This window comes from Penicillium vulpinum (genome assembly GCF_028829585.1).
Source record: "Penicillium vulpinum strain IBT 29486 chromosome Unknown utg000001l_segment0_segment0, whole genome shotgun sequence".
In the NCBI taxonomy this organism is placed as follows: Eukaryota; Fungi; Ascomycota; class Eurotiomycetes; order Eurotiales; family Aspergillaceae; genus Penicillium; species Penicillium vulpinum.
Window position 1 is genome coordinate 7,750,695 of NW_026643241.1, and position 11,777 is coordinate 7,762,471.

The 11,777-nt window shown below is 49.3% G+C and overlaps 4 protein-coding genes across 4 annotated transcripts; 2 read left to right on the forward strand and 2 right to left on the reverse strand.

The window, feature by feature from the left end:
- Positions 1–183: 183 nt before the first annotated feature.
- Positions 184–1,879, forward strand: N7479_002769 (purine-cytosine permease family protein; the record flags this gene model as incomplete). The annotated part of the gene is made up of 4 exons (XM_057250466.1): positions 184–377; positions 452–625; positions 693–1,332; positions 1,394–1,879. 4 exons carry the CDS (start codon positions 184–186, stop codon positions 1,877–1,879), a joined length of 1,494 nt encoding a protein of 497 aa, XP_057114898.1.
- A 63-nt stretch (positions 1,880–1,942) lies between these two features.
- N7479_002770 (Zn(II)2Cys6 transcription factor domain-containing protein) lies at positions 1,943–3,818 on the reverse strand (the record flags this gene model as incomplete). Its single annotated transcript, XM_057250467.1, has 4 exons — positions 1,943–2,514; positions 2,570–3,237; positions 3,300–3,578; positions 3,628–3,818. The coding sequence occupies 4 exons, from the start codon at positions 3,816–3,818 to the stop codon at positions 1,943–1,945; spliced, it is 1,710 nt and encodes a 569-aa protein (XP_057114899.1).
- A 591-nt stretch (positions 3,819–4,409) lies between these two features.
- On the reverse strand, positions 4,410–10,625 carry N7479_002771 (AP-1 complex accessory protein LAA1; the record flags this gene model as incomplete). Its single annotated transcript, XM_057250468.1, has 2 exons — positions 4,410–5,972; positions 6,024–10,625. 2 exons carry the CDS (start codon positions 10,623–10,625, stop codon positions 4,410–4,412), a joined length of 6,165 nt encoding a protein of 2,054 aa, XP_057114900.1.
- A 212-nt stretch (positions 10,626–10,837) lies between these two features.
- N7479_002772 (post-initiation translation factor DPC29) lies at positions 10,838–11,721 on the forward strand (the record flags this gene model as incomplete). The annotated part of the gene is made up of 2 exons (XM_057250469.1): positions 10,838–11,042; positions 11,096–11,721. The coding sequence occupies 2 exons, from the start codon at positions 10,838–10,840 to the stop codon at positions 11,719–11,721; spliced, it is 831 nt and encodes a 276-aa protein (XP_057114901.1).
- Between the last annotated feature and the right edge of the window lie 56 nt (positions 11,722–11,777).

The window sequence follows — 11,777 nt, forward strand, 5'->3', positions numbered from 1 at the left end:
AATTTAGTGTGAAATATTGTGTGGCTTCAGTGTGTATCGTGTTACTTCAGCGTGTAATGTGTTACCGATAGGTAGAAGCTGTGCAGGAAAAGGAGACATGGTGGAGATATAGAAAGGAGACTCCCCGACGTAGAGTTTCGATTTGGCTTCACTCTTGTTTTCTATCTCGAGCTACTCATCGAAATGGACAATTATAATGAATCTTTTCAGAAACCACAGCCAGGATCAGAGAAGCCACATCCTGAATCAGGGACAATGAAGCCTCATCGGTCATTCTTTGGTGGAAGATTCTCCATCGAAGAAGGTGGCATCGAACGAGTCACTGATGAAGAACGACAACAGAATACAACCAAGTTTTGGCATGCTGCTACATTCTGGTAGGACTGGTGCCCGAGTGAATATGTACATATGATGTATAGATCACCACTAACATACCACTTTGAATCTATAGGTTCAGCGCAAACATGGCTGTAGCCACCCTCAACATCGGCTCCCTGGGAGGCTCTATGGGCCTTCCCTTTTGGGACTGCTTCATCGTCATTCTCGTGGTCAATGTGACAACCAATTTGCTACCAGCCTGGACATCTGTATTTGGATTAACCGGGCTACGCATGACGACCTTCTCGTGAGTAATCTATTTCCATGACTAGCTCTCTGCACCGAATATCCCACTGACACTCGAACCCTCCCAGGCGATACTCATTCGGCTACTGGGGAAACATGCTCGTCGTTGTATTCTCCATGATTGCTACAACGGGCTGGAACGCAATCAACTCAATCTCGGGCGCAGCCGTCCTACACGCCGTCTCGGATGGTCGTTTCCCCATCTGGGCTGGCGTAATCGTGATCTGTGTGGCTGTCTGGGTCATCTGCGTTCTGGGTATTAACTGGATCCACCGTCTCGACACATTGATCTGGATACTGCCGTTTATTGTGTGGTGTGTCGCAGCTGGGACAGGTGGTTCACATTTCACCAGCGAGAATCAGGTGCATCTTCAGGGGGCGGATAAAGCTGCTGCTATTCTTAGCTTCATTGCTTTGATCTTCTCCTTCTCAGTCTCCTGGGTAAATTGCGCAGCGGATTATAATGTGCGCATGCCCAAGGGTACGCCACGCTGGAAGATCTTCACTGCTACCTATGTTGGTATCTTTGTTCCTACTGTGCTTGTTCAGACTCTTGGTGCGGCCATGTATACAGGTACGATCAACAACCCAGCATGGAAAGAAGCATATGGAGCTTCTTCGATTGGGGGGTTGCTTAAGATGGCATTGGAGCCAGCAGGGGGGTTCGGAAAGTTCTTGATGGTGCTGGCAGCATTGAGCTCAATTCCAGTAAGTTAATGAGTCTGTCAGTTGGTTATTTTAAAATTTCGCCTGCTAATTTTTGGAAAAGAACAACATTCCAAACAACTACTCCTTTGCACTACATGCACAGAATCTGGGACCGTGGGCTATGCGAATTCCCCGTGTGGTCATGGTCACTTTCGGATTCATCGCGGCGATAGTAATTGGCTGTTGCGCAGCCAGATATTTCGCTGATACCCTAGAGACACTTCTTAGTGTGATTGGGTACTGGACTGTGATCCATATCACTTTGGTGATAGAAGAACATTTCATTTTCCGGCGTGGATGGAAAGGATATGATTTTGATGCTTGGAACAGCACTGCTTTTTTGCCATTTGGATGGGCCGCGATCGGGGCTTTCGCCTTGGGATTCGTGGGTGCTGCTCTTGGTATGAAAACCGCCTGGTATTCAGGCCCTATTGCTTCTTTGATTGGCAAGAAAGGTGCAAATATAGGTCACGAGTTGACATTTGCGTTCTCTGGGGCCGCATTCCCTCTGTTACGGTGGATTGAAAAGCGTTATGGGGGCTATTGAAGGGCCGTTGCTATGTTGCCGCATTATGTCGTTTTTGAGTCACCTCTAATATTGTTTGAAAATTCAGTCAGGCCTCTCTGGAAGAGATGGACTCTGCGGAAAGAGGCCCATATTGGACAGAAGATCCCAATTCCCATCAGCTGACATTCCCAATCCAAGAAATTCTGGAAAATAGTGATTATTGAGTTCGCCAAGTAGCTCGTATGGTTGCGGATTTGCTGGTGGTAGCTCGACGTGCGGTCGTAATTTCTGATGCACCTTCGCGACGATATTTCCTAAAGTATGCGCTGCATGGCATGGCAATCCAATGGAGTACAGCCACTGCACTAAGTCACGTACAAGCAATTCGAGCTCATCGACGTTGTGAGTCGAGGCAACCTGTTCTTGGTAGGCATTTAGCAAGCGGCAGACGATAATTGCCGCAAATGTGATCATATGGTAGATGTGATCGGTCAAATGGCGGGTGCGTTCATCTACTGTATTCATGGCTAATTGCACAATTGCCGTGGAATGGCGAATCATTTCTGATACGACTGATTCTCTAGCTCGGGAAGACTTGGTTTTCAGGGCATGCTCGTAGAGAAGCAGATGGCAGAAATGGAAGCCCATTGAGAGAAACTGAGACCTCGGTTGCTCTGATCGTAAAATTTATTAGAAGGGATGAGGTGATGGAAATAAAAAATAGCATACCAAGAACCAATTCCCATTTTCGTCGCCAGGTCTGCAAAGCTGCCACCGATTTCAGCAAATCGACCGACTCCTGAATGAGGTGTTCATATACAGTCCAGTAAAGGTAAATCTCGGCTACCATGCGCACTTCAAAATTGATCGCATGATCTGAAACGATGATAGCGCGACATCGCTCAATTTGCCAGGGTTGTAGCATAGATCGACGGCTGGTCCCAACACAATAATGTATGTGAGCAAGACAGAGATGATTCCACAGATAGCAATTATCCATGGTTTCCTCGTCCAATTTATTTGGAGGATGAGATTGAGTTGTAACATCAGTGAACAGCGGACTCGAATGGGAGTGCTGTAGAGCGAATCCGCTCAAAAGCCAGCTATCAATACTTAAAGGCACCTGTCCGACAGTCGTCGACCACATAGACAGGATCAGAGTCGCCTGGAAGAACTCAATAGGCTGTGGGGCAACTAGAAGAGTGGTAGAAACAAGAGAGCGGGCATACTCATACAACTTTGGAGCAAGGCTTGCAGCCAATTCCTCAGAAGTGTGCCGCACGGCGATCAGAGAACAAGCGCAAAATAGCAAGCTCGATTTTTTCACTCGGCGGAGAAGCTCGCTTGGGTCGCACTGAGGATTGAACAGAACCCATCGACCGTAATGTTCAAGAAAACTATGAAAAAGAATTAGTGGCAGTTCGTCATTATAAAGCAATTCATGTAAAGGGTAGCATACATTGTGATTAGTGCAAGTGCAAGATCGGGCGGAATAAGGTCATCTAATGCCGCACCCAGGGATTTGGTATCGGACATTGGTTTGATACCGCTGTCCGTTGCCAGATCGCGGATGACCATAATCGGAGCCGCGGAAGATTCCGTATCCTTGTACGCACCGCCAGTCACCGGGCTCGTCTGCTCGGTGGTGGGCCTACTTTGCTCTTGACTTGGAGATTTTGCTGGGCCTTCTCCAAGCCGATCGAGCAGAGTAGCCACAGTCTTTTCAAGACGTTCCAAACTATGGAAACCGTCAGTTTGAGCTACAAAAGGGGCTGTGGCATTCATACCGAGCATCCGTGCCCGGTGCGGGGGCTATTGATTCCTCGTCCGAGACAACAGTTTGGACGAGGGAGCAACTCTGGTGAAGTCGATCGCATCTCATGCATGCTCGTCCAGGAATTCCGGCCTCATAGCATCTAGTCTTTTGTTTTCTGCATGAGGCGCATGCTCGGGAGGCACGACCCCGATCCGGTGGCATTTCGACCTCACAGGGAGGGACTGGCTCTCAAAGAGAATTCGGGCATACAATGATCTCAAGTTGAACTCTAGTAGACAAGCAACTACAACTGAGATGGGAATAGGAAGGTCACCTGATGTATCGGGTAAGGATAAGGATAAGCTCCGGTCTAAGTCGATATCGGCCCTATATCGGCTTTACAATTCATTGATTTATATATATTGTAGGGGGAGAACCTCCACTACCGTGGGCCTTGCCTCTTCTTTCTTTGTTTCGGAGTTTCCTTATGTAGTCATTAGGGGACGGAGAGTATAGGCAGCCAGTAGATACGGATTGAGAATGACACATTTCCTATACCCCCTACACCTCTCCAAATTCATCCCTTGGGGAGTAACCCCTGTTCTTTCTGTATGCTAGTTGGGTATGGTGCTGAATTGCGAGTGCTGAATCGACCCGTGTGCCTGAGATCATACAGCCTTGAGCGTTCCTCTCTTCAATATGTAGGCGGTTTTGCACTTGAATTTGCCTACGTCTTCCGGATTATGAAAAAAAAAAGTTGCATCCATTTAACTGTATCGTAAAGTGTGTTGTCTGGTATACCATATAAAGTTTCTAGAAATCCATGCGCAATGCTATACTTGGCGCCGCCTGGGGAGTATTGTCTACCGTTTCAGCGCCAGTGTTCGAAGTAACAGCCCCGATTCCGACACTGCGAAGAACCTCTTCTAGAAGTGACTTCTGATCTGCGTTCATGGTAGCAACTAGCGTCCGGAAAGTAAGCTGGTCGGCCTTGGCAAGCTCAAGCAGATGGCCTGCAGATTCTTGGTGCACCGACTCGCCTTCACGCTTGGCGCGTGCCAATAGTGCCGACATGATGAGGGAGGTAGCGGCGGGCAGATCGTCAGTGGAGAAAGTGGCATTGGAGATGCACGCCACAAGCGTGCGAGCAATCACTGTGCGGGAGTTTTCTGGATCGCTGGGGATATCGCCGTTATCCAAGGGGCAGGCAACCATGAAGGCGATCAATCGCGGGATGAGATATCGGCCGATCACTTCGTCGGTGATGGAACGAGAACCTGGCTTGATGAGGATTGAGCGGAGGCAGCTAGCTGCTACAGTAGAGAGACCGACATCTTGAAGACAGTCGAGCAACTCATTTAGAACTCGGATCAGGACAGGTTCGTGGGGCGGGATGACGTGTGCGCCGGCAGTAAGGAGGAAAGTGATAGCAAGGAGCGTGTTCTTGGCGCAGGGAATAGAGGTATCCGATTCTCGTCGCTGAGCGATGGTGAGAATAGTCAGGAAGCGCGTGAGACATCCTCGCAGCTGGAATGACACGACCTCGAGGTCTTCGGGCGATTCCGTTGTGTTGGTAATGCCGTGAACGAACTGCCTGAATATGGGAAGAGCTTGTGGAACAACCCCCGCTTGGCAGACCCCAGTTGCAAGGATAGTTGTGAAAATATGTAGGATACAAGCATGGAGATCGTTGCGAATGATAGATGGGAATACGGATGCAACATCGACGAGAGAACGAAGTGCTAAACGAATGAGAGTCAAAGACTCATCCGAAGTGACGTTGAATCGCGCAAGTGGTGTCGATTCGCGGAGATTGGGAAGCATTCCAGCGAGAACAAGAATGATGCTTCTTGTGAGCTCGAAGAGTTGCTCGATGTCATCAGAAAGATGGTCGCTGCGTTCTAGATCACCCTTTGCTGCAGGGTGATCCAGTGATAGGTTTTGGGCAATCTCGACAATGACCGTCTGGATGGGGATAGCTTCTGTCAACACAAGACGGTCGAAACTGTCCATGGTCTCTGTGAAAATTGCATCTTGGTAGATGGCGTTTCCAGAGATGACCGGCCTCAAGATTCGCTTCAGAGCCTGAAGAATCTCTAATCGCTGCGATGCCGAAGTTCCTTGATCAACTAAAGCTTCGAAAGCCAGTCCGAACAAAACAAAGAAGAATGCAACAGGCTCTTCGCGGTAATTAATATCATGCCCTTTCCCTTCATTTTTCTTGAGGGCTTTTTCATCTTTCTTCTCGCCCTCGGCAGCACTAGGCTCCTCGGGTAGCTGTAGCTTGCCATCCAACGCATCGAAAACGAAGTCGATATCTTTCTCAACGAGCCCAGCAATCGCATCCACTAAAGATAACCACGTATCTTGGTAAAACTAAAGATATTATTAGTGTTCGTCAAATACAATAGGTATTTTAGGGCTTACCTTCAACAAAGTCTCCCGATTTAACGCGGCATACACTTCATCCAGGTCGCTGCTGGAGCTTGTCCCCAAGCTACCGGAGATGTCTGGCTCAAAGCGCAATCGAGCATATTCTTGAAGAGATGAAAGCCATAAAGGTGTGAGTTTGGCAATATAAGGCTGGACCACCTGGGTCAAGTACTCATGATCGATGCTTGCGATCTGGAGCCGAGCCCACGCCGAGAACAGAGCGAGTTTTACCATCACTCGAGCATTTGAGTTTAGACCTTTGAGATCACCGATTTCAGTAGTCTCTGGGTTCTTCGCGAAGTTCTCAAGGCCGAGCACCAAAAGCTTCAGGATTCTCCCCATGCGGTCGACATTTGTTACGATTCCTGTAGCAATGAAAGTCGCAGACACATTGATAGCCTCTGAGGCTAACTCCGCAGAGGAATCTGTAGCAAAGGCAGGAGTAAGTGCAGACCCAATCTGAGCTTGATATTGCTCCAAGAGCGAGGCTTCAGCAAAGTCAGGATCCGGTGTCTTGCCGAACATGGTAAGGACCTGGTCGATGATCTTTAATCCCCACACGCGCAGCTCAATGACGTTGGCGGTAGATGCTGAAAAGGCCATTCTCACAATATCTCCGACGTTCTTCTGGAGAGCTAACTCCGCTGGGATGGCAGAATCTGGGAGGATCGCCTCTTGGACAGTAGCCAGAAGTTCGGAGAGACAGCTCATGGCAAAGTTGCGGGTTTGCCACTTCAGTAATTCTTGGCCAGAGATGCTTTCGTTCGCCAGGTCACTTTGCCCCTCCCCAGCAGCCGAGGCAAACCCGGCAACCTCGTCATCGGGGATATCAGCAGCTGCAGTTTGAAGAGCCGTAGAAGGCACGGGTTCCACCTTGTGGCGCGTCTTGGTCATGATGGTTTGACAACGTTGGATCCACATCTCGGTTTCTGTTAAAGCAGTCTGCTGTAGCCAGTCTTGGATCATTGACTTGACCGATTTGTTGTTCGGCGCTTCATCGAATGCGAGCCAGATGTCATCTTCCAAAGACTGACCCAGCGTCTGCATCACAGACGATGCGTCTCGTTTCATGAGGTTGTTGAGCCCGCGAACTGCCACGTCTCGCATGAGGAAGTTGTTTGTTCGAAGCTCAGTCTGCAATCGCTTCACGTATGCCTCAAAATCGATATAGCTGGGGGCATACATCGAGAAGTGATCCAAACATTTGGAACTTTCCGTCGCCAATGCTGGGTTTTCCTCCATCTGGAATTGGCGAAGCAGGGTCAAAATGAGATTTCGGGTCTTCGCGATGTCTTGCAAGTCCGGCCCAAGAACATTAATGAGAGAGTCTACGCATCGACTGATCACGACTGGTGTCAAGAATGACATTTCAATGTTGGAGGTCGCCAACGCGGCTGCCTCCTCGTTGTGGGTATCAGCGATGTAGAGTTGGGCAAGCATCCCTAAAGAGCCGGAGACAAAAGGCGAGAATGTCAAGCCAGCGGAGTTGGCAACTCTCTCCAGGCCTCCAAGGGCCCAGAAATGGACAACAGGGTGAGGGTCATTACACAAAGACATTAAAACGCCAACAATCGTTTTGAGGTGTAGACCAGCTGCCATTCCGCCAATCTGGGCATGGATACATCCCAAGGCGGCAGCACAGCCAGCTCTAGCGTTAGGCTCTCTGTTTTCGACAATGGTGTCAACAAGCCAATTAACCTGTGTGTTGGTGCACGTGTTTCCAGCACTGTCGCAAAGCCGTCCCAGTGCTTCAACTCCGATTGTGCGAACAATCGGGTCGGCATCTACGACGAACTTCTGGAGAAGCTCTTGTAAAATCTTATCAGTGGATGGGTTTAGCTTGCCAGGCACAAAGTCTGTCTCCTTAACAGCAACTTTCAGAGTTTGTAAAAGGGCGACCGAGATGTTGATGACCAATGCTGCTCTCCTGCCGGGATTTCTTTGTAGGCTAGGAGAAGAGAGGAACGTAGCGATCTGTTCCACGCTGCTTTCCTGGATTTTGGACGAATGAAGAGCCAGGGCCACAGAAAACAAACCGATTGCCGAGTTGACAACTCCTGTTGTTGGGGGATCAACAGCAAGGTCATCTCCATCTCGCAAACTGTATAGAAGGATCGCGTCATGTTCGCTAGCTTGACAAATAGGGAAAGTCAAGGTGTCGTCCACAATTTGGTCCACGGAATCAAGTGCGGACCAGGCAGGGCTCTTGTCATCTTCCTGGTTGCCAGACAGTGTAGCACGAATATATTCTCGGGAGAGTCCAGTGACACCAAATCCGTAATTATCACATAGATCCCATAGGCCATCAAATTGGCCAGTGGAGCCGGAAATAGAGCTTTCCAGTTGTTTGTACTGGGCATCTGGGTCTGCGAATGAGGAAATAGCCAGGCTGAGAAGTCTGGACTGGGAAATAATGTCTCCATGACTAGGTGGGTGGACATGCACAAGCTTCGAGAAACACTGCAACACACGTCGGCGCACCATAGTCGAATAATCTTGTAATTGCAGGGATGGATGCAGCCTTTGTGAAAGGTCTTCCATAGCCTTCGGCTTAGGCAAGTCATCTAAGAATTCGACGGTATTTTGCAACATCGCAGCGATTCTCTTTGCGCCATCTGATGTGATCAATTTGCTGTTAAACTCCATGAACACTAGCAACGAGCCGAGCGCACACTCCCGCACATGAGTCAGGAAACTGATCTCAACGCTACTTGGCTTGGCAGCGTTCTCCTTGCCCAGGTGTTTGGGAAGTGCATTCTTCCAGAGAAGCATCAATTGAGACAGATGGGTCTTGACAAAGCTGGGCCCTAGAGGCATCAAACCTCCAATCAGAATCCACGCAACCTGGATTTGAATGCTCGCAACTCGAAGCTCAGAAGTGCCGCTCGTCTTGAGGAGATCGGTTGCCTGGGTAAAAACGCGCGCAAACACATCAACTGCTCCATACAGTGGTTGTAAACGAGAAGTACTAAGCATTGCAGATAATCCATTGGCATAGCCAACACACCGGCGAGGCGACTGGCGCGGTGTGCCTAGCTGTCCGATTTCCCTGTTCAGACTGTTCATGCAGATTGTCACACATGACAGCAGCTGATGGGGAGAGGCCAAGACGAAGTTTCGTAGACAATGCGCAGCGTGGACCTGAACGGTGTAGCTAGGGTGGGGAAGGACCTGAAGCAGAGCATCTCGGCAGTTATCAGCCTGAGCGCTGAAGGCGGAACCAAGCGATGAAATCAACGACGACAGAGCGCTGACTGCACTCGTCAGTGTGTACTTGCTGGGCTCGCGACGTTCCTGGAGAACCTGGGGATAATCCTTGAGGATATCGTTGATTAGCCATGTTGCGGCATTGAGTTGACTGTTCTCGCGCAGCAATTCCTGGCCAATGGTATCTTCGAGGATACTCTTGATAAACTTCCTGGTCATGAGTAGGCGGAAGCGGTTGTATGTGACGGTGGGATGATTCAACAATTCGACAAGCAAGTTGGTCGCAATCTGACCATAGCGCTCTTCGACGATCTTGTCTCCCAGATTACGCACAACGTATTTGTAGCATATACAAATTCCAGCGCGTGAGCGATTCGAAGTAGTACTCTTTAGATATTGGGTCGAAAGCTGCCTCAACAAGTCCGGAAGAAGGAAGTATAGGCGCGAGTCGGTTTTCTTGGGGGCAGACGACTCTGACATCTCCGCCTCTTCCTCATCTCCAAGCGCCCCACCAGGTTTCTTCGACATGCGCTTCGATTTTTTCGATTTCGGTTTCGGGGTGGCCGTGATGTGCGCATCCGTAGCATGTAGATTGATCAGTGCCTGGCCGAGAACCGCAGCTATGGCGTGGCGTACCGGCGCAACGGGGCTGTCGATAACCTTCCATACAAGGGTTTTGAGGTGTTCAAAGTCATGTGTATTATCGAAGAATGGTGTCGTGGCAATCAACTGCTCCAGGCAGCGGCACGCATGGACTTGAACGAAAATGGACTTATCGCTGATAGCAGCATTTCGGGCCTGCTTCCAGATGTCGCGGGCGGTTCCTTCATCGATCGGAACTCCAATTCCAACAACAATCTTGCGCATCACTGCAAAGAGAACTCCCCTAAGACCGGTATGGTTGCTTGCTGACTTCAGCAGTTTGAGTGCGCCTGAAACCGCAACATTGGACTGCATGAACGCGCTCTCACCGGCTGTCGCAAAGACCTCCCCTAGACAATGCGCTGCAGCGAATTTAGTCTTCAATTCAGCTTCACTCTTGCCAGCATTCAGAATTGCCAGCAGGTCTGTGATTGTTTCGAAGAGGATCCCGCGATCGCCTTTGCTGAGTATTGTGCCAAAACATCGCCCTAGATTGTTGCGTAGGACTCGAGTGATAGTCGGTGAAGGGAGGTTCAATATCTTGAATAATTCCTTTTTAAGATCCTTTTGTTGCGATGTAACTTCTGCAGCTTCTAATCCAGATATGTAGCGTACGAGGTCGGAGGTGAACGTAAGCATGTACAGCTCTTGTTGTTCGGAGGGGAGGGCGTGTAGTTTGGGAATATCAAGCTCCGGGGCCCCATTTTGTGGAGGGGAGGTTGCTGGGGCTGTATCGGACGAAGACATGAGATATATTCAAGGCAAACGTAGCCCCATAAGGAAGAAAGAAAAAGAAAAAAAAAAGGTGTGAATGTTTTAGTTCACAGTAGTTGCGTCAACCCCATGTTCTCCTTATCTTGTGGCCTCACTGTCCAGCGGAGATCGGATAAACAGCCGCCCGAAGGAATCTCAATGGAGATCAGATCTTCATCTACAATATACAGAGAAGGAAAAGCACCATGGCTCTTAGGCTTAGTAGGCTGCTGCGGCAGCCACGGTGGGTCGATTCTACCTGTCATGAGTGTCGCTACTTCAGCACCTCATCGACCATCCTCTCTGGTCACAACAAATGGTCCACAATTAAGCATGACAAGGCCAAAAACGACAAGGCCAAGAGCCGGGAACGTCAAATTGTAGGAAAGGAAATTGCCAGTGCTACACAGAGTATGTATGATCATTCAATTCTGCATATCTCTGATCCTAATCTTCTATTCTAGTGTGGGGACCTGACACGAAGTACAATCCTCGTCTAGCCCTCGCGCTGTCGAATGCGAGACGAGCCTCCATCCCGAAACTCATTATCGAGGCAGCAATTGCTCGCGGACAAGGACTTAGTGTTTCAGGTCAAGCACTAGAATCTCTGACAATTGAGGCCATGCTGCCTGGTTCAGTGGCTGCAGTTGTGGAGTGCCAAACAGATCAGAAGGCGCGCGTGCTACAGGACGTTCGCTATATGATTAAAGACAATGGAGGAATCATAACCCCGACTACATTCCTCTTTGAGAGGAAGGGGAGGGTTGTTATGGAGAAGAAAGACGGCGTGAATGCAGACGACTACTTGGACCAGGCAATCGAAGCAGGAGCGGCGGATATCACCACTGATGACAAGGGTCGCCTCGTGATCTTGACGGATCCGTCAGAGACAAAAACTGTGGGTGAGACATTTGCGAAGCTCTCAAGCCTCAGAATTGAGGAATTAGAGATATTCTGGGATCCCAACAAGGATAGCATGGTCGAGGTCAAGGACGAAGAACAGGTGAAAGATCTTGAGGACCTTTTGAGTACTCTGCGAGAAGATCCAAGTGTTCAAGAAATATACCTGAACTCGATAGAGAAGTTCTGACCTCTTCAACGCTATGCTGTGATGAGTCTCAAACTAAGACTGTCCGATATCAAGGG